This window comes from Cryptotermes secundus, unplaced genomic scaffold (genome assembly GCF_002891405.2).
Source record: "Cryptotermes secundus unplaced genomic scaffold, Csec_1.0 scaffold303, whole genome shotgun sequence".
In the NCBI taxonomy this organism is placed as follows: domain Eukaryota; kingdom Metazoa; phylum Arthropoda; class Insecta; order Blattodea; family Kalotermitidae; genus Cryptotermes; species Cryptotermes secundus.
This window is the reverse complement of record NW_019726229.1, coordinates 440,412-462,030: the sequence shown is the minus strand read 5'-3', so window position 1 is coordinate 462,030 and position 21,619 is coordinate 440,412. Positions and strand designations below refer to the sequence as shown.

Genomic DNA, 21,619 nt, shown 5'->3' with positions numbered 1-21,619 from the left:
GTAGTAGTAGAAGTACGAGTAGTAGTAGTGTGTGCTGACACCCACCCACACCTCCATAGGCATCAGTGAATTGTGCCCGAGTACATAAGAACGTTGGACAGCACTGTTCTAGACTATTTGCCCCCAATCTTCCAGTAGATGCACCATTCAGGTTATAAAGTCTGTAAAGTGTGTGTTAGTGAAATGATGTGTATATGTTATTTGAGTGCTGTTGTGAGGGGTAAATAGGATCTAATTATCTCCTATTATGAAATGCATGTTGTAAGGTGATACTAGACAATAACCGGACATTTTTATCATGGATAGTACTTTTTTAAACAATAAGCACGAAAAAGTTTAATTCACTGTTCTGCTGAAAAAGTTTAAGTCCTTCACTTTGCACACACACAAAATGATATTCATCAGTGTCATTGCCACATCATTATTAGATATGTGATATTGCTGTATGAACATTAATATCAATGAATATATATCTTCTACCTATAGATTGATTGTTGCATCAAGCTGAGTGGCATGCCGGATCTGACATTGTCCTTCATGAACCCACGATTATTTGATGATGTCAGTTTTCATCCCTGTGTTCGTTTCAAGAGGTGGGAGGTAAGTTTATTATTCCACGTGATGATATACCTGTAATTCTGGTAAGCTAACATCAGAGGTCCCTAAGTCCAGATAGTGTACACTGTCGATGCTTTTATAGTGCTAAGTCAGTCAAGAATATTTTATGATAACTCAGTTATGTAAGCTCATACCTTACGGGCCTCCACAGCCTGCTACAAGGATACCTTTACTTTATTTTTTACTTGTGCCATGCAGCTTCAAGATAATGAGAATTTTTACAGTTCATAGAAATGCTCATTATAACTACTCATAATATCTGAAAAAAGTTGAAATACATAACCTTGAAGCTCATACTAATGTTTAAAAAAGGAATTCAGCACTACAGTATTTATTTTTTTTTGGCACATTTACACTGAAAACCTGCAAAAATGCCTGTTTTAGCTTTCTCATGTTTATCTATCCAGCCTTCTGTTTGTGTGTTACAAATCGAGAAGCACATATTGGATATTTCTTGAAATTTTATGTTGGGGAGTTTTACCAAAATGTGTCAGCATCTCTCAGCTGTGTTTAAAATCTGAGAATGAAAAAGGACGCTACCAAAGTGTGTGTCTGTGCAGACCTCACACAAAATAACTAAATATTTATCACAACAAAGATTGTTCTGAAGAATATTTCTAGATAAAAATGAAACCCACGTCTCATGTTCACACTTTTTGCACTGGTATGGTTTTCAAGATAATGAAACAAAATTGATTTTGTGCTGTATATAGGCACATGCCAGAACTGTTATGTCATACAAGCATATCCTAACTTGTTCAAAGTGGTTATGGTGTAGACATGAATGTCACAGAATAATTCAACATTCTCAATGTCTTTCTTATTTTCCAAACTGAGAAGTTACATCATCTCTTGGCAGAAATTTGTCAGTCATGAATTAGAACAGTTCCTGATGCTAAGCACTTCTGCCTGAGGGGGGGCAAAATATTTTTTTCAGACATACATTTATCAGATTTTGGAATTGAGTCTTTTTTTGTCCCAAACATGGGAGAGGCAAGAGATGTGGTTTAATGGTACATTTTTGGACTGCCAATCTGAGAAACAAACCCGCAGTTACATATCATTCAAAAAGTTGTGGCTGGCTGTGAATTGCTTGTTATGATGAAAGTGCTAGAAGGAATGATGTAATTTTATATGAGATTTCTTTTCATGTATGTAACCTTAATATACTGATGGTGCTGAAGTTTCTTCTTGTAAGCAATGCCCATTATCTCATGGTTCCACCATATGTGGTTACTTTGGCCTAATACTAATCCTGTTACTGGTTCCAACTAAGGTATAGGCTAGGGTATATGTTTACATAAGGAAACATAGCCCATTCATTATGGCATTTGAGTTCCCCACAGAAACACTATTCAGAATATTGTCAAGGAAGAACATCTGGCAAAATGTCACCCTCAAGTATTAAAAGGGAGAAAAGTTGTATGATATTGCATCTAAGCTTCAATATTAGCCTCGAACTCTCAAATGACTTACAAAAGGACTGGGAATATCAAAAGAGACCATGTGGTGACCACAACAAAATTACTGAAACTGTGATCATACATAACAGTTTTTCTTTCTTTGCGGCCACATGACCATAATTTTTGTAACTAGTATTGTCAGGCAGTTCATGATGGTGAACTTGTCCCAGAGGTGACAGTTTTTCAGACAGGACATAGTTATTGGAATGGACACAAAACAATAGATACTGGAGCACTGGAAGTTACAGAATTTTGATGTATTTGTTGCATAATAAATCCTGTGTACAGTACCTCTGACAAGTTGTCATATTTCACTTATGTTTTTGTAACTGTGTGTACCTGGTCACTTTATGAATATGATTGCAGTCTGAGAGGATCCTGTCTTTCATTCCACCTGATGGAAACTTCCGGTTAATGTCATATCATATTGGATCACAAAATATTGTGGCCATTCCAATATATGTGCGACATAACATATCCTTCCGTGAAGCCGGTGGTGGTCGACTTGACATTACTGTTGGACCAAAGCAGACCATAGGTAGAACAGTAAGTACTTTAGTTTAGAATGCTTAAACCAACTACCTGTGTATGTCATTTGTGCTACAAATATTCCATTTATCCCTGTGTTTATTATAATCTGCAGGATGTCAGAAAACTTTGGAACCAAGGAGAGAATATTTTTTTTAACTTTTATTTACTTTCTTTTTTATTATATCCACCATGTTCATTGAAATATTCGTAGCATATCTGCATTAATGGATTTCTCTCCTCAGAAGTAGTCACTTAGAAGGTCCAAGAAGAAATCGTGGAGTAATATTATTGTAACATGTTTTGCTACTGAAGATGCAGTTCGGATTAATAATTGGTTTATTTAACAACCTACAAGTCGTAAATACAAATACTTATAATACTGTTACAGGTTGACACACTTTACAACCCTACACAATAGTCTCTTCACTCTCTTCAGTAGGCTTCACGTATTTATAACATGGGAGCTATACAAGTGTCACTGAATTACACACTCCCAATACCTTCTCAGTTATCACAAACTATCACTGCTTATCACATGTAAACTCTTCTGATCATGTGTTTGGGTCTTCTTCTTCTTCCACAGCTGCTAGACTTCCCCTGTCTTCTGTCCAGCTTCACAATCCAGACTCTGTCATCCCTAATCACACACTGGCTCACACACCACTCAGCCGGCCTTTTATACTGTTCCCTGTTGCCCCGTCTTAACAGCGGTGTCCTTGTTACATCACTGTGGGGGGGGGCAGAGTGTTTACTGGCCTGTTACCGTAGCAGCAGTGACGGCTCCTATGCTGTTACTTCACCACAACAATGGTTGCCTGACACAGCTGCTCTGCTGTTAAGTCACCATGGGTGGGTTGTTTACCGAGCGTTGTGTAATGATGGATTGAGTGAGTGTATGTGACATCACTTGCGAGACCGCAGAGTTCACGTGATCCCTACTTCCTGTTGCACCATCCACGTCACACTGCTCCATTCTAAAGGTTGTTCGTCCCGAACAGCCTAATGGTACATCCCCGTTCCTGCCCTCTTCTTATGGTTGCTCGTCCCAAGCAGCTCCATGATAAGGCACGAGCCAGTCCAGGTGTACTACCAACATTCTTGACCTAGAGTTCTTCTGGATTCTGTATACCATGTCATTTATCCGGGTTACTACTTTGTAAGGGCCTTCCCACGAGAATTGAAGTTTCGGTGATTTCCCTTTCCTGCGGGCTGGACGATAAAGCCAAACTCTGTCGCCCTCGTGGTAAACTGCGGAGTTGGCCAGTTTATTGTACTGAGTTTTCATCCGGTCACTGGCGAGCTTCAGGTGTTGTCAAGCATAATTGTAGATGTCGTGTAGATGATACACCAAGTCTGCTGCATAATCAGTTGTGGGTAATTCCTTGTCTGGGGGTACCCCAAAAAGCAGGTCGCAGGGCAGTCAGAGTTCTCATCTGAACACTAGGCTAGCAGGGGCGTAGCCCATAGTGTTGTGAGTGGATGTCCTGTAAGCTAGGAGAAAGAGGGGTAACCCCTCATCCCAGTCCCTCTGGTGGGATGCGACAACCTTCCGCAAGTGCCCCTTGATGGTCTTAATGTAGCGTTCCACCATGTCGTCCGACTGTGGGTGCAGGGGCGTGGTGTGCATCTTGCTCACTCCCAGGCATTGCAAAACTTCTTGTAGCAGATGAGACTCGAAATTACAGCCTTGGTCACTGTGCAACTCCCAAGGTATGCCAAAGCGACAGAAGAAGTTGGCAACCAGAACTTCTGCTATTGTTGACACTTCCTGATTTGGAATGGCATACCCTTCCAGCCACTTGATAAAGTAGTCCATATTGATCAGTAGGTATCAGTTTCCTTGGTCGCTTCATGGGAAGGGCCCTGCGATATCAATGGCTATTCTCTCGAAAGGAGCCCCAACATTATACTGGTGCATTTGCCCACTATTCCTGGTCCGCGGTCCCCGACTGGCTGCACCTGTGTTACACTGTCGGCACCATTTCTCAATATCGGCTCTTGCTTGGAGCCAGTAGAATCTCTGCTGAACCTTATTCAGGGTTTTGTTAACACCCAAGTGACCTCCTGACGGTCCACCATGTAGTTCGCTTAGAACGTCCTTCACCCTGCTCCGAGGAATAATTATCTGGGCTACTTGATATCTTCCATTGGCGGATTCCCAGTTGCACTATAGTATGCCGTTTCTCACAGTGAGCGATTTCCATTGAGCCCAGTAGCTTTTGTACATGGGACTCTGATCCACGATATCTTGCCATTCCAGTCATCTGGTTTCTACTTCCTGTAGAATAGGCTCTTCTGGGTCGTTTATATTGTTACGTGTTTTGTTACCGAAGACGCCGTAGAGATGGTTAATTTAACAATCTACAAATAACGGCTACAATTAATTATCACAATATTACGGGTTTCCACACTTTACAAACCCTACAACAAAATCTCTTAACACTATCTTCAAGAGTCTTCACGTATTAACGCGGGAGCTATACAAGTCTCCCTGAAATACACACTCCAGATATAACTGTACTACAGCACTCACTATGTCTTGAAAGCACACAATAAGTCTTCCACTCGCTGACTTCTTAGTTATCGCACACTCGCAGGCTGCTGCCTTGAGAACTGTTGATAACACACTCGGCGACTGTCACAGTACAACTGACTGTGAATAGCCTTCGCTGCTCCTTATGTAGCCTTGATCGGACAATTGTCGTCTGGTCCATGTTGCTAGCCACGCTGTCCGGAGTTGTTGACTGCTGCCTAGCAACCGCGATATCCCTCGGTGACGTCACCGCTGTTGATTCACTTTGCATAGCTTCAAGGTCGCGGGGACTCGGCTAACGTCGGCTCCGCTCGGCTCACTTCGGCTCCGCTCGTGACGTCACCGCGCATTGCATAGCTACCAGGATGCGGGGTGATTACTCGCCTATTACGCGAGCGCTACGTTACCGCTACGTGCAGCTGGGGAGGTAGGGGTCAACACGTCACAATATGTTCCTGTCTTAGGGTAACTGGGTCCCAGCCAGCTGCCAGTAGGGTTGCAATAGCGCGTATTTGCTTTACATCTGCCCGTGTCTCAACTTTGTGGCAATGCGAACATTGCTCTTGGCAGGGTCATCTAGATAAGGCGTCTGCGTTGTTGTGTTTCCGGCCTTGACAATGCTAAGAAGTAAAGTTGTACTCTTGTAGGCACTGTATCCAGTGCACAGTTTGTCTTTCTAAGTTCTTGAAACTCATGAGCCAGATAAGCGCAGTGGTCCATGCGCAGATGGAACCATTGTCCATACAGGTACTTGTGGAAATGTTCCGGCATCCTCACTATGGCAAGTAGTTCTCGTTGGGTGACACAGTAGTTTCTCTCTGCTTTGTTTAGCGTCTTGGTGAAGTAAGCTATGATACACTCTTGTCTGTCCTGTATTCGAGAGAGTACTCCTCCAATTCTGACATTATTGGCGTCTGTGTCCACGATGAACCTCTCTCCTGGTTGTGGGTATGCAAGAATCGGGGCAGCACACAGGGCTGTCTTGAGCATTTGGAAGGTGGCTTCATCCTCTGTGGTCCACTGAAAGGATTGCTTCCGCTCAGTGAATTTGGTTAGTGGTTTAGCAATGTTCGCAAAACCGGAAATAAATCATCTGTATTACGTGCATAACCCCAGGAAGCTCCTAACTTCATGGTTATTCTTTGGGGTTGGCCATTCCTTCACGGCTTTCAGTTTCTCTGGGTCGGTGGTTATCCCTCCAGGTGATACGATATGTCCGAGGTAGTGTCCCGCCTTCTGAAAGAGTTGACGCCTCTCTGGGTTGAGCTTTAGGCGGGCTTCCTGGAACTGCTGAAATACTTTTCGCAGGTTGGTCAAGTGTTCTTTGGAAAGTGCGGCCAATTACGTTTATGTCGTCTAAGTACACGAGACATGAATCGTACATGAGACCTCACAGTACTGTCTCCATTAGTCTTTCAAATGTTGCAGGAGGGTTGCAGAGCCCAAAGGGCATGACCGTAAACTGCCATAATCCTTGCCCTGTCAAGAATGCTGTTTTCTCCTTATCGTCTGGGTGTACATCTACTTGCCAGTATCCACTTTTCAGATTGAGGGTGGAGAACCACTTGGCTCCAGCCAGCGTTTCTAGAGTGTCAGCAATCCAGGGTAGTGGAAAACAGTCTTTCTTTGTGACATCATTTAACTTTCTGTAATCCACGCAGAAACAGAGTTCTCCATTCTTCTTCCTGACCAGAATGACTGGGGACGACCATGGGCTGTCTGATTCCTCGACAACCCCACAGCGTTGCATGCCGTCAAGCATCTCCGCTTGCTTTGCTAGGGGCAGCCTGCTCAGGTGTTGGCGAATAGGTCGGGCTTCACCCATATCTGTACGGTGATACACCTTGTTAGTCCTCCCACAAGTTTAGGTGGGGCTAATAGGAAGTGAATAGAATTGACTAAGGAGATTGTCCAGTGATGAGTTTTGGTATTAGCAATGTTAACCCTTCAAATTATACTATGGGATGCTTAATTATATAATATGTTGTGCTGTTAATAGTCAGGGTCTTTGATAAATTAGGTGGAAGGGATGATTTGCTTGACTTGTCATTAGTTAATTTCTGGTAAGAAATATTGTGGTATGTCTGCTGAAACCCATAATTGTGACAGCAGCAGAGACAGCCATTGCTAGGGAACGGATCAGCAGCCATCATGTGAAGACCACAACAAACACACACAGAACAATAGAATAGCTGTTGGAAGTAGTGTTTTTTGTGCAGCCTGTGCCAATCAGGGGTGTGATGTGTGCACAGATTAATAGTCTTGATAATGAATGGGCATTACCTCTTAATAATGTTAACATTAAATATAACTTTTCTATTTCTGCTTATATTCATATGATTATTTTATTAGTTTCTAAATTCTCTGAGAAGTAGAGACATTCATACACATTATTTAATTACTTAGTGAAAAAAAAGGTGTGTTTTCTATCAGTTGTATTCTCTGTTAAAAAAATTAGTGAATTTCTATTCAAACAAACCTACACCTCCATGACCAGCTGTTCTTTAACTTGGAATCAAATTTTAGTCCATAGACAGCATCACCAGATTTCTGTAGGGCAAGATTCTTCTCTTCTGCATGGCATCCAGGCCATCCCTGGGGCCGACTCACCTCCATCTAGTGCCAAAGTCAAGAATGGTGGAGCTCTACCTCCACTCCTGATATTTCTTCATGACATGTTGCTAAATTAATTAAGCACAGGGGCAGCTTTACTTTTTACCACCAGATTTACAAAGATCATGTGTAATAAAAACTGTGTACAAGTCAATGTCATTACAAATGTGGCCTGACCTGAACTCACAGTCAGGCGTAAGTCCTTTGGTCTTCTTTCAATACATAAGAACATTCACATGACATTTTTCCCAACAACACGTGAAACTGATCACTACTCTCATACCCATACACTTGAAACTCACATTCTCTCAGTCCATAGCTAAATATTGTGCAAGTGCACTCAGTCACCACAATGCTTCCCTACAGCATATGGTTGATACTAAAGTCACAACTTATGGGAGTTCTTACACAGAACACTTCATGTTGGCACCACCATACAGGAAACTTTAGAAACACCCTCGTATATATTCTGTAGATTCTACATCCTACAGAAGGGTTGTGAAGATGTGAACTGGTACAAACTAACTGAGGAGAGGGTCCATTGGGCTTTTGAGAACAGGGGAATGATCATTCTTGTTATTCCACAAACCCAGGATATTTCTTGACCTGCTGAGTAATGGTCAACTTCTCAGAGGAAGGATTAATTTATATAAATTAAAATAGGGATAATTACTTTTCTTCTAAAACTGCTATGCTGAGAATTTGTTTAATTCCTCTGCATATATATTTTAGGTTGAATCTGTGATGATTGAGATACCTATGCCAAAAGCAGTCCTAAATTGCAGCCTGGTACCAAATCAAGGAAAATACTCATTTGATCCTGTGAGCAAAGTCCTGATATGGGATGTTGGGCGTATTGACACAGCAAAGTTGCCCAGTCTGCGTGGCACGGTGAGCTACCTACAGCAGTAGTACTGTAATTGCCATGAAGATTGAGATCAAAATGTAATTGTTTGGTGAATGTGTTACAGATCAACCTGCAGTCTGGTACTACTGCTGTGGAGTCGAATCCAGCAATCAATGTATGTATAGGTACTACAGCCCTTTGTTGGGCCTTGGCCACTTTACAGTTTCTTAATCCTATATACAGTCAGTAGGACTCCTTGAATGGGGAATCAGCCAGTCGCAAGGCCTCTGCCTATACACAAAACAACATAAACATAGAATAAATGCACACAGACATCCATGCCTCAGGTGGGATTCGAACCCATGATGCCAGTGTTCAACAGGGTGAAAACTGTACATGCCTTAGACCACACAGCCAATATGATGGCTTGTTTATTTAACTACCTTGCCTTAATCCACCTGGTAGGGTGAAAAAGTGGTAATAGGCCATACTCGTATTTGGAGGTGATCAGTTTGAATCTCAAATGGAGCACTGGCTACCTTCGCAGAGATATTTTTGTGATTTGTGTTAGCCATTACAAACACATTCTGGGATTAATATGTAGAAATAGTTCACAACCACTTCCTCTCCGGTTCACTTCAACTCACCATGCATAATTTAATTTCATGTTACATAGTTGTATACTTGGTATGTCGCAATTAAATTAAGGATATGAATATTATATTTATTAATCCACAGGTTCAGTTCACCATCAGCCAGCTAGCTGTATCAGGATTGAAGGTGAATCGACTTGATATGTATGGTGAGAAGTACAAGCCATTTAAGGGTGTCAAGTATATAACAAAAGCTGGTCGTTTCCAGATCAGAATGTGAATTTTGGGTCATGCATTTAAAACTTAACCAGAAGGATGGCCTCAAAAAATAACTGTATCATGTCAACTAATTCTGCACATATGGTTATTCTGTGTCAGCCATTCTGAAGTAAGTATTCCAGAAAATAAAGCCATTTTATTAGAAATCATGTTTATTCCTTAAACCATTTATATTTTCTGTTTTCATATTGACACCAGTATTACAAAAAAGAAAAAGACTCTTCCATCTGATAAAACTTGTATTGATGACATCAGTGTATGGATTTTGAAGCTATGATTTCTTTGGAACAGTCTCGCCAATCCAGTCCAAGTATGGTGGATTCCCATTCTCAATCTGAAATATATGCAGAGATACTGTCAAGCAGCAACATTTTATTTGGTGATGTCAGAAAATCACCCATAAAAATTGAACTTTAATAGTAATGTGAATGCAACTTCAGTAAGGGGGAAATCCTTTCAAGTTAGGTGCACACTTTCAAATAGATATCTGTTGCCTAGGTTCAGGGATAATTTCACCGTGTTCACTAGGATGTGAAAAATATTCTTATTCCTAAACATGGCCTGAATTGAGGAACAGAGGAAAAAAACTGTCTTTGAATACTATAAATGTTGAAGGAAGAAGTATTACATTATGTTTAATACAGTCACTGAATTCTGTTAATCCTTTATGAGAATAAATGTTACTGTTGTAATTTCTTTTTGAATCTGCTCCATCCATGTTATCTCTGATATTGAATGGTGTGCAGATGTTGCGTACAGGCTTATAAAAGACTGTAAAACGCTGCCTAAGCATGGCTGTTTCAGAAGAAGAAAATTTGTAGCAAATATTTTGATACTTACTGGTAAAGAGATAACCTCACTCACTTCATAAGGATGATTTGACCTAAAAAGAACCAAAAATGTATGTCAAATATTAACCTGAAACACAGATTCTAAGCTGGACAGGAGGGTACTCTCATGTGTTTTGATAAGGTGAAAGGTTTGCTTTCAGCTTTACCTGACATATTCTGCTAGTTCATCAACCCGAGATGTCCTAGTTTTGATCATCTGGAAAGATAAACATAATACGTACAGTGAAAGACTGTACAACTCCAGTTCAATACATGTTCCAGAATAAAAATTCATAGTAATATACTAATTTAACAAGTGTCTAGAAATTCACATCTGTAGACTCCACCATGTGATTTCTTGAACATTGAAATGAAAATCCCCCTTCATAAAAATTTGAATGATACATAATTTTTGTGGAAACTACAGTTGAAGTTGAATGTGTTGTGGCAGCAACACAGTATGGATAGATTTTTATTTTGTAGATATTACTCACATCCTTTACAGAGGTTTTAGAATATGTGTTGTAGTTTGTCTCATGGAACTGAAGCCATGGACATTCATAAAAGTTTCTTCAAGGTGAAGGCTGGGGGCCACGCCATAGCTCAGGCGGTTAGTCACTGGCTTCCCCCTGCGGCAGCCCGGGTCTGGTCAAGTGGGATCTGCGGTGGACAAAGTGGCACTGGGGCAGGTTTTCTCCAAGTACTTCGGTTTTCCATGCCAATCTTCATTCCACCAATTGCTCCACAATCACCCTCACCTGTCATCTGGGGCTGGTACAATAGGCCAGAAGTGGCCGCAGTACAAGGGACTTAGTCCCGCCCCACTAGCAATAATAAAAAAAAAAAAGGTGAAGGCTGTGTATCCACACAAATATCATGGATCTCAAAAATGCGGGAAGATCTCAATAACAAGGTTTGAAAATAACCCCGTATGAAATGAAAGAAAGTGTTTGTTGGTTACTGTGTTCAAATTATCACCAATTTTGAGTGCATCTTTTAATTTTCTCAGTTTACACACTGAACATTTGATGGTTCAGTTGTGTACTCCAGGGAATGGCTTACTTTTCTTGTGCAAAGCTGTACACAATTCAGTGTCAACACACAAACAAATATTCTTGTCTATTATTCTAAGTAAATATTTCATGTAGATGATTATTCTGTTAAGGAAATAATGGGATGCCTGATTTCAGGCTGAGATTTAGCACACCACTACATTACTGCAATAAAGCACTTTTGTATAATGCTGTATTGTGTTAGAGAGAAAAAATGGTGTGGACTGAATTCAGCTAGCTGCCTTAGTCTAAGAGTCCAGTTAGGTGGGCTAATTAGTCTAATTGTAGCCGAGCGGTCTAAGGCATGTACTGTCTTCGCTCGCTTGGAAACCAGGATCGTTGGTTCGAATACCACTCAGGGCATGGATGTTTAGTTTGTGTGTGTGCGTTTTTCTGTGTTTGTGTACAGGTAGAGGCCTTGCGACGAGGTGATCACCCGCCCAAGGAGTCCTACCGAATGTGTAAGATCTAGGGAAACCGAAGTGAATGGAGGTAGGACTAGGCCCACTGGGGCTGTAGTGCCAAGGGGAAAAAGAAAATAGTCTAATTATCTCACCAGGTTACCTCTTATTCTCTATTATCAGTTTCCCTCAATTACATACCATTAGCACTTCTGAGTCTTCATTGATTTCTCCCTTCCATTCATATCTGTAGATGAAGTGTCATTTTAATTAATTCAACTTCCTAAATATATATCACTGCATTAACAATATGAATGTTCATATTCCACTACAGATATAATAACTGACTTACTTACATAGAAGTTATCTTGGGTATAACGTTAATGCAAGCTGCCAGTTTGTTAGCCACAATACCACTGAAAATAATAATACATATTATTGACATTTCAATTTTGTAGCATGGCATATGGAGAGAGGGTATCATCAAAACTAGCCACACCTTCTAATAAATAGCGCCCATTTGGGGGGCATATAGCATTCTTGTTGGCACTGTGCACTGGAATCAAATTTTGGCACCTTTCTTCCCAAATAAAAAAGTTTGATGTGTAAGTTTTGAGGTTTTCATGGCGATGACTATGATGAAAGTCGTCTTCTGGGTTTAGGCGCCGTGTATTCTTCGCTTTGGCCAAAACGAAGAATACACGGCGCCTAAACCCAGAAGACGACTTTCTTCAAAAAAGTTTGGTGTTTAGATATTAGTGACTGAACTGAGTAACTTCAAAATTTACTCCATATTGTCTCCTGTGTTAGCACATGGCTTCAACAACAAATCCACAAATATCAGTGTGATATAAGATCTATTATGCATTGAGAATTTAGTGTAAGAATGCAGCTGTATAATCTGTGCATATAAAGGCAATTAGAAAAGCGACAGAAGTATATCATATATTTTTTTTCATTTCATTTTGTAACACACCATATAAGAGTAATATATGGATCCATATATAATTTGCAATTCATTGGTAATAAGACTTGTTAATTTTATCACCTGTGAGCTGAAACATGTAGCAACATTGTATTCTAGACCAGTAAAATTCAATTGTTCACAAAGTGTGAGTGAGTTATCTGGTGAAATGTTCTATTTGACAGGAATTCATGTGATAATTTATACATTGAGAATTCCTTTAGAGATGACAAATTTATGGAATTCTGTGCATACTGAAGAAGCGAGCAGATTTTTTGAAGATGCAGAATTCTGCCAAGCAAATGCAAATATGAGAATAAGTATTCAGTGAAGCAGTGAACCATAAAGGCTTACAGAAAAAAGATGAACAGACATGTTGACAATTTGAGAATATTTGGCTGTCCATTTCAGCCATTCATTTTATATACTGGTGGGTTCACAAGCAAACTTGGGTTTTTCATTCCAATGTGAGTATCAAAGTTCTTTTCTTTAAACTTAATTTCTTTGGCTCTAAATACACTACTGCACAAGCTGCTTATAGTATCTTTAAAATGACTAAAACACACAGCTACACAACAGCATCTACAGTTTCAGAGCCAAAAGTCTTCACCTTTCAGTTGCATAGTGGAATACAGAATTCACCATAAAAGTAAACATAAGGAGACACTGGTTCATGATCAGTAGTTGTTCACTGATTTTGTTAAAATGTTAAGTGGTGTATCCCACTAAACTTATCAGTCTTCACTGAAAAAGGGAATGTCTGCACACCTGGTCACATGCATGACAAGCGACTTATTTGCTGAATACTACGAGGGTTGGAACTTTAATTGTGGCAACTATTTATTTACAACTGATACAAAATGGATGCATGTTTCGAAGTTTTACTGTCCTTCAATGTAGTCACCAGCATCGTGTACAACCCGTTACCAGGGATGCGGAAGTCATAGGATACCTTTAGCAGCACCTCTTTTGTTGATAGTTCGAATAAAGCAGTCTACTGCCTGAAGAATCTCTGGAACAGTTGCGAAGCGAATGCCACGAAGTGGTTCCTTCATCTTAGGAATCAAGTTGAAGTCACAAGGGCTTAAGTCCGGGGAGTATGGTGGATGGTACAGCACTTCCCAGCCCCATCGATCGAGCAAATCAGCCACAGCTTGTGCTGCATGCGGCCGAGCATTGTCCTGCAAAATGATGGGTAGGTTCTGCAGAAAGTGTTGCCACTTCTTTCTCAAAATTGGTCACAGGTCGTGTTCCAAAAATGAACAGTAATACTGCGCACTGACAGTCTGCTGTCAGGGAACAGTATGCGTTAGGATAATACAATCACAGTCGTACACAAGAATCACCATAACTTTCACATTGCTGGGGTTCTGACGAACTTTTGATTTTTGTGGTGACCCGTAATGACGCCATTCGTTCGATTGACGTTTCATTTGTGGCTCATACGATTTGGCCCATGTCTCATCCAGCGTAATGATACGGCGTAAGAAAGCCTCTCCTTCGCGCTCATAGCGCTCCAAGTGGTTACGAGGAGCATCGTATCGTAGCCATTTCTGCATTTCTGTCAAATCATGCGGAACCCATCGTGATACAATTTTTCTCATGCCCAGGCGTTCCTTCAGAATGTGAAGCACAGTCGTATGTGCTAATCCTGTCTCTTGGGCCAACTCACAAATCGTATGGCGTCGATCACTCTCCAGTAACGCGAAAAGAGCATACACTTCTTCACTGACACTAGGACAACCTGGCCGACGCATGTCTGCCACATTTTGGCATCCCTCATTGGAGGCTTTTACCCACCTTGCCACTGTTCTGTAAGGCAATGCAGATTCCCCGCAAGCCTCTTGAAGACCTTGATGACACTGTCGTGCTGTACGGCCTTTGGCACATTCAGTCTTTATCCAACTTCGTTGTTCCTGTTTTGAAAACATTGCAACAACACTACATTAGACCGCCAGCTAAGACGAGGCTCTGTTCTTCTCATCACTGCGCATGTGCATGATGTGGGAAGGGAGAGTCCATTTGCTCTGAGGTAAGGTAGGTATGTAACTAACGTGTGGTATAAGTGACATTATTTGGTTCCACTGCATGGCGTCTCTACAGCAGTGTTGCCACTATTAAAGTTCCAACCCTTGTATTAGAACAGAGTACAAGGAAATTCATGACTAATAAAATTGTTAGATAGCAAATAAGACATGCATTACTTGTTTAATATTTTATATCTGCTGTGACACACTAGTACTTCTCAAATTAAATATTCTGCAACCACTGATATGAGCTAAGGACTGACCCTGGGCTATATGTTGGGTTCAATTACCGGTACAGACAAAGAATTTTCACTTTCCCACCTAGTCCAGGCCAGATCTCAGGCACACCCCAACTTCCTGTTCAGTAGTTACAGAGATTCTGCGCAGGGGTAGATTGGTCAGACTGTGATGTGAGGCTGATCACATGCAGTGAAACTCCATTTAAGGTTTCTCCTCATTTAATGTTCAGTTTCAATCCTCTCAATCAATAATTTAGGTATTAAATTTCCTTAGTTTAAAATTCATATCTACTGCCCCCCAAAGAAACCTTATATGAGGTTTCATTCTACCTCTGTTCAACGCTGAGTTATATGAGGGCATGCCGAGTAGTAATGCTTCCTTCATTGAAATAAAAATGGTGAACTTTAGTCTGTAATTTTACAGAGTTCTCAACATAATCCCCACCTCTGTGGTCTAAACACTTCTGCCGATGATAATGTACTTTCATGAGTCTGTCATGTCATAACTGTGTCCTGTTGATGGAACCATATCTTCATTGCTGTCCTGACTTCATTATCTGATAAAATATGATGATGATGATGGCTGAATGGATGGAACTTCCCTGCAGTCACAGACTCGATCGTTGAATGCTGTTTATTCCACACACACACACACACAACCTTACATTGCGTCCCTTCCTTGACTAATTCAGAGACCTCTACTTGTAAAATCATCAGACTTCACACAAAAGTGGAAAGTACTCATATGACTAAATGAATGCTGTGTGGTTCACACTGCTATGTGTGTATGTTTTTTAGATAGAGAAATGGAGACTACTTCTCATCATATCCTCATAGAATGTGTTGATACTATCTACATGCCCCTTTCTACTGTCATGTTGCTCTCTGGTGATGGAACAACTTTTATTTTTTAGTACTTTTTTATAATCAGACTAATTAATAAATCCAAGAAAGCTTATGAACTATGATGCTGTACTCACTGAGCAAGTTTCTTTGCCACGTCTTCACTGGGTGCTGTTACATAGGCAACAGAATGAGTTCCTGCTGTGTAACTGCTTGCCATACCTCTTCTCAGCAGGGTGAGTAAAACTGGCATACACAGCAAAATTGCACCCAGCACCTGCAAGTACCTTTTATATTAAGGAAGTTTAAAACTTTTCATTGTGCCAGCTCTAAAGGTTTAATTTGATTACAAATAATGATACCTCATACAGAAAAAAAATATCACAATTATGAATATTGTAAAGCCCAAAAGCCTAAAAATTCATGTAAAATTATTTTGAGTGGAATAAACTCTTTACATGGTCATTAGTAAAGGTCTGTCCTGTCTGATTTGTGTTCATTGCAGAAAAGTCCTGAAGTAGGGTATTGAAATTTGTGTCAAAGCACAAAAGATGGCCAAGTGGCACATAATTTAGTGCCCTGCTAAACAACCATGGCCAAACAGAATAAAACAAAACAAAGCAGTTTTGATCTCGAATGTCTCACTCAAGAAACCTCAAGTTTCTTCCTATGCCCAGGTATTTCAGGTGATGTTCAGTTCAAGTAACAACATAACCCTGGCAAAAATTACAGTACACCAATTATTATGAATGTTTGTCCCCATATGGTACATTCAACCAACCATCCGGTCAGGGGATGCAAATTTTCCCAAACATCCCTTCCAAATGAAGAAATGTATTCATCAAGAAACTTCAGTGTTCTGGATGTGATGCCTTGTAGTCTGATGGATAGATACACATGTTCTGAAGGAAACTGCTATCTCCATCTTCAAGGATTGAGGCAGAAGTTTACTACGAAACGTCGGTACCACTCCACCATACTGCAGGGCGATGTGAGAACTTAAAATTTTATATATCTGTGACAAATTGCGTGTTTAGGTTTCGAGTATCGAGGGACGTGGAGTGGATTGGGTCACGTAACACTGCCCTTCAGCAGTTCTTTCCACTTCCTCCATCGAAGTTATGAATGAGTTCCTGTATAGCTACAATACGTTAACTCTTAAATGAATAATGCAGTAATGATCCCACCCAGACTGGATGCACGTGCGCTGTCCTTAATGATAAATATCCATAATTCCTTCCTTTTTCACTGTAATTATGATCATTAAATAACATTTCTCTATATACATAACGTCCGAGAAATTCTTAACCCCTAACGACACATCAAAACCCTACCATCAATCGTACTGTTATGTTATTGGTTCAACGAGTGTGGACACCATATAGCCAACATCCTTCGTAAAATTTACTTTAACAATACACAGAATCTTCCCCGTATTTAAATGTTATTTCGTTCGTGGATCATTTAACGATAATTTCAGTATCTAATCTACATAACGTTCTGAGATAAGTAAAGGCTTTGGATGACAGAGTGGCTGATAAATTGGGAAGGATTTTAAAGGAAGTGCTTGTGGCCTTAAACAGGCATTATCCCAGCATTTGCCAGGAAGGACCATGAAAAACTACTAAAAACATTTATGGGTGGATCTTGTAATTAAACCGTATCCTGTTCTTAGATATTGCTTCTTTGCAGCTATCCGAGGCATTGATTTGTAAGCTGGACTTGTTTGTCTGTATTTATACAGCTTTGTTATAGGAGTGATTTTAAGATTCAAACTCAGTACTGTGAGTGGAATTACTCTAGAGAACAGGATTGTATGCAAAATGACAGTGGAGAGGAGAGACAAGCAAACTTCATTCTAATTCAGTTTTTATTTATTTATTTATTTTGAAGAACCAACTTTGAGTATATAAGGAAATTGTCAAAATACAAGGATGGTTTACTGGCTGGTAATAGGCAGGTGGATGGCTTTATGCTTTTCTGAAAGGAGAAGAGGAAGAAATTATTACAAGGAACCAACTCACAACCCTTAGGCCGGGCGCACACAAAGGAAACTGGCAACCGTAACGCAACCGAGATTTCCGAGAATTGTTATCAGTCTGAGTTGAACACATGTTAGCGAATGGAGCAGCGCAAACTGAGGAAAAGGCAACGCCCTCTGACGAGAGGACGGGTCTGTCTTTTGTATATGCTGCTGGTCTTGCCAGCTCAGTCTTTCTCGTGTCCAAGTCCCTTGGGACTCGCGACCATATTTTACTGTCTCAGATTATATACATCCCCTTTCGTCGCCTCCTACAACTCGCAGGGTTACGGTGGAGGTATTGGACCCCGCCTCCACGCGGGCTAATGTATGTTTCGGAAGTCAAAGTCACATTGCGACTGACGGTCAATCAGTCAGTCTCTCTTGGTGCCGAGCCCCATCTGAGGCTCATTACCAGATATTTATTACTGTTCGACAGTTACAGTCTTGTTATTGTGGGGTCCCATCTCTGACGAGAGGACGGGTCTGTCTTTTGTCAGAGTCATTGTCTGCAGTAGTAAGTCATTTGTCATAATATAAAATATGTTACATTTTACATGTTAAACGTGTTAAAATGCATATACAATATATACAGGGCCTCTGTCAGTCCAGGCTCATTACAGCAGATTGTGTCCTGTTTCCAGTAGTTTCCGCTACAACGGCAGCTACAACTTTACAACTTCAACGGTCGTATGCTTGACCGCTGCAAAGTTGAAGCCTCTTATACTTTCCTTGTCGGGCTTCGACTTGACTTATACTGCGGACATTTTCGTTATTTTGATTTTGTATGGCTTCTGCTTGTTGTCTTCATAATTTTGTTATATAATCCTATACGTACGGAATTTTGAAAGCCACATGTAAATAGTGAACCGGTGTGCGCCTTACAAAATTACCAATGTTGCGGAGAACCTTGTTTTGCAAGCGCTGAAATGTTATATGGCTTTGCTTATTAATATACGGTCCCCTCTATGCACATGGTTGTCTGAGGTGACAGGTTGTTCTTCCTGTTTTGTTATGCTGTGCGTCTTTTTCACGAAAGCAGTTTCCTCAACTATAATTTTAAACACCTCGTGACGACCATATTGGTCGAAACATGTAGTGGAAAACTTTTAAAAAGTTATGTGGTGTGTAAAACGTTACAGAGAATAAGTTTTAGTAATTTTTATTGAAAGACGTGTTTCACATGGGACAATGGAACCAGCAACATTTGATACCAAGTAATGTACAGCAGGATGCTACAGTATAACATTATGAAATGTTTTTACTTCTTTACAGAAACTGCTGGAAAATTTTCTCCTATTAGATATGAGTGAAATGATACTGGTTAAACCATTTCACATGCAGTCATTTCTAAAAACGGAGTAAGATCCTGTGCTATACAAGGGATCAGGGTTGCAAAAGATTTCACTGCTATGTCTGGACAAGGTAGGGAGTAGTTGGATAACAAGGTAACTTGAAGGGTACTCTAAACGGACAACACGGCGTTATATCCCAGAAGATTATATGTACTTTTCATGACCACCGCCGTGAGAACCTAAAAGCCAACGAAACAGATAATTTCCTTACCTACTGAGCTCATGGCACTGAAGCATAAGTGTTTTGTAATAGTTGGACAGATGGAGCAGATAGCAATATTTTGAATTCCTGGTGTCGCAGTTGCCGCAGTTGCTGCCTTTCCAGCCAATAGCATTTAGTGCTATATCAAATTTGCTGGCGATCCCTGGTGCTTAGTGTCAGCAGTAGTCAGTCAGCCATGTTGAAGTGGAAATGTTGAGTGTTTGGGTGCGCGTATGGTGAATTTTATTACTTGAGGAGTTTTGTGTATGTGTCAAAGAAAAGTGCTAGAATAGTGAACATTAACACCGTTTGTGGTTCGAAAATGAGTTGGGGAACGGAACTGTGGGTGAGTTCCTTCTTTCATATGTGTTTTCGTTTCCGTTATGTGGTGCAGATCCATGGTTGTTAGGTGATGAAGGTGTACATACCCTGGGGGGAATTCTTCTCTTTCCTGTAGTGCAGAATGATTTTGTATATTTATAGCATGTTAGAGACGTGTTGATTCAAGAGCATTGTATTAGAAGCCAAGGGGTCGCAAATGTTACTTTTGTGTAAGTACTGGTACGGATTTTTGTAATACCGCCCTGTAATTGCAATAATAGAGTATGTTTTTTTCTGTTCTGGTACGTGGTTAGTGACGTTTTACACATGCACTGAAAGTGCATTTTATTTGTAATCGCAGTATGAAGCAGCAGTTGCCTGATTAGGCGTGATGCTTGATAAATGATACGTCAATTAAATCGATTTTAAAGCATAATTATTTTGTCCGTAAAAAGGAAATAAGATAAAATTGTCCCAGCGCTAAACTAATTTTGCACTGCGTCATGCAGACGTATGGGGGAGTGGATTTATAGAACCACGTTTTCTTGACCTCGGCAGAAGTTTGAGGTGAGTGGTCAGCTTCACGCCTCGGCCGCTTTACCCCCGGAGAAAGAGCCCCGGTACTCGGTGCTCAGGGGAGTATAATTTTTGTGTTTTCGTTATATTTTAAATGTTATTTGGTAACATTGCGGTGGACATAATGTTAAATAATGTATAATTTGTATCACATTCATTCTAATAAGGTAAATTTTATCTTCCGTAAATTGTATATTGGATAATAACTCGAAAACATTTATAACTTCTCTGCATTTTTGGCCATAGACCGACTGTGTTTGAGATTAGCCCTAAAGGGGATGAAATAGTAGGAGGTTGGAAAAACTCCATAGTGAGGAGCTTCATAACTCGCACTTTTTGCCAACTGTAATTATAGTGATCAAGTCAAGGAGAATGAGATGGGCAGGCCATATAGTACACATTAGAGAGAAGTTCATACAAAGTTTTTAATGGGAAAACTTGAAGAAGAGAAACTGAGAACATAAAGATGGCGACGAACAAAATTGATTTCAAAGAGGTATGGTGTGAGGGTGTGGACTAGATTCGTAATTAGGGACCAGTGACAGGCTCTTGCTCACGTGGTAATGAACCTTCCAGATCCATAAATTGCTGGGAATTTATCGAGTGGCTAAGCAGCTGTTGGCTTTTCAAGAAAAACTCAGCTTCTTCAAAGCTCTGTCCTGTTGATTTTATTTCTGACGTCGTGTAAATGGTTGGTTTAGTTTTTCGTATGTGTAAAGTTTAAGTGCTCTATATTTGTTCTTGTGTATCTAAGGTGGCCCCGCTGTACTAGTGTTGCATGACTGTCTGTAGTATTTATTTTTGCCTTTATTCTGTAGATGGACCCATTTACGCTATTTTACAACACAACAAGATGTGTACGATAAAGTTTGAATATTTTATGTCAACTACCAGCTCTCTTTGCCAGTTTCACTAAAGGTAAATTTGCTGATATGAAGTGTTGTATTGAAAGATTTACCTTATTTTAAATTGTAAACAAATCACAATCTGTCTTTTGTTGAATCAACAACAACAACAACAACAACAACGACAGCAACGACAGCAGCAGCAGCAGTTACTACTTCTAAGAATATTCATTCCAAGATCCTTCTGATATAAATTATTCTCATATAAGTGATTCTGATGTAAATGTTTGTTAGGTGCAACATGAAACGTTTGTAGCGAAATTTGTGAAGGAAAGAAGAGAAACGTTATTTTTTATTGTTTGCATCCTGTTGCGTAAGTACAACTAATAATACAAATTCAGCCGTAAACGCAAAATTTTTTTATATTATTAATTTGTGTTACACTACATGTTTCGACCTTTAAAGGG

General features: G+C 40.2%; 3 protein-coding genes across 8 annotated transcripts in view; 2 read left to right on the top strand and 1 right to left on the bottom strand.

Annotated features, from left to right (window-relative positions):
* LOC111864019 (AP-3 complex subunit mu-1) overlaps window positions 1-9,498 on the top strand; it is a 24,759-nt gene extending 15,261 nt beyond the window's left edge. For both annotated transcript variants that reach the window (XM_023850942.2, XM_023850943.2), the window contains 5 exons: window positions 487-600; window positions 2,448-2,627; window positions 8,491-8,649; window positions 8,730-8,780; window positions 9,344-9,498. In XM_023850942.2, coding sequence (XP_023706710.1) covers window positions 487-600; window positions 2,448-2,627; window positions 8,491-8,649; window positions 8,730-8,780; window positions 9,344-9,478 — 639 coding nt within the window. In that variant the 3' untranslated portion in view covers window positions 9,479-9,498. The remainder of the gene's footprint in view (window positions 1-486; window positions 601-2,447; window positions 2,628-8,490; window positions 8,650-8,729; window positions 8,781-9,343) is intronic.
* A 63-nt stretch (window positions 9,499-9,561) lies between these two features.
* On the bottom strand, window positions 9,562-17,235 carry LOC111864020 (protein CutA homolog). Of its 2 annotated transcripts, none has more exons than XM_023850946.2 (7): window positions 17,168-17,235; window positions 15,971-16,110; window positions 12,117-12,176; window positions 11,962-12,007; window positions 10,475-10,524; window positions 10,318-10,360; window positions 9,562-9,811 (listed from the first exon to the last, which is right to left on the bottom strand). In XM_023850946.2, the coding sequence occupies exons 1-7, from the start codon at window positions 17,168-17,170 to the stop codon at window positions 9,749-9,751; spliced, it is 405 nt and encodes a 134-aa protein (XP_023706714.1). In that variant the 5' UTR covers window positions 17,171-17,235; the 3' UTR covers window positions 9,562-9,748. The 2 variants fall into 2 exon arrangements, with proteins under 2 accessions (XP_023706714.1, XP_023706713.1); XM_023850945.2 differs by having other exon boundaries at window positions 17,021-17,184.
* A 2,344-nt stretch (window positions 17,236-19,579) lies between these two features.
* The window catches only part of LOC111864017 (formin-binding protein 1-like), a 168,628-nt gene continuing 166,588 nt past the window's right edge, over window positions 19,580-21,619 (top strand). For all 4 annotated transcript variants that reach the window (XM_023850941.2, XM_023850940.2, XM_023850939.2 and 1 more), the window contains exon 1: window positions 19,580-19,756. In XM_023850941.2, the coding sequence (XP_023706709.1) occupies window positions 19,733-19,756 (24 nt within the window). In that variant the 5' untranslated portion in view covers window positions 19,580-19,732. The remainder of the gene's footprint in view (window positions 19,757-21,619) is intronic.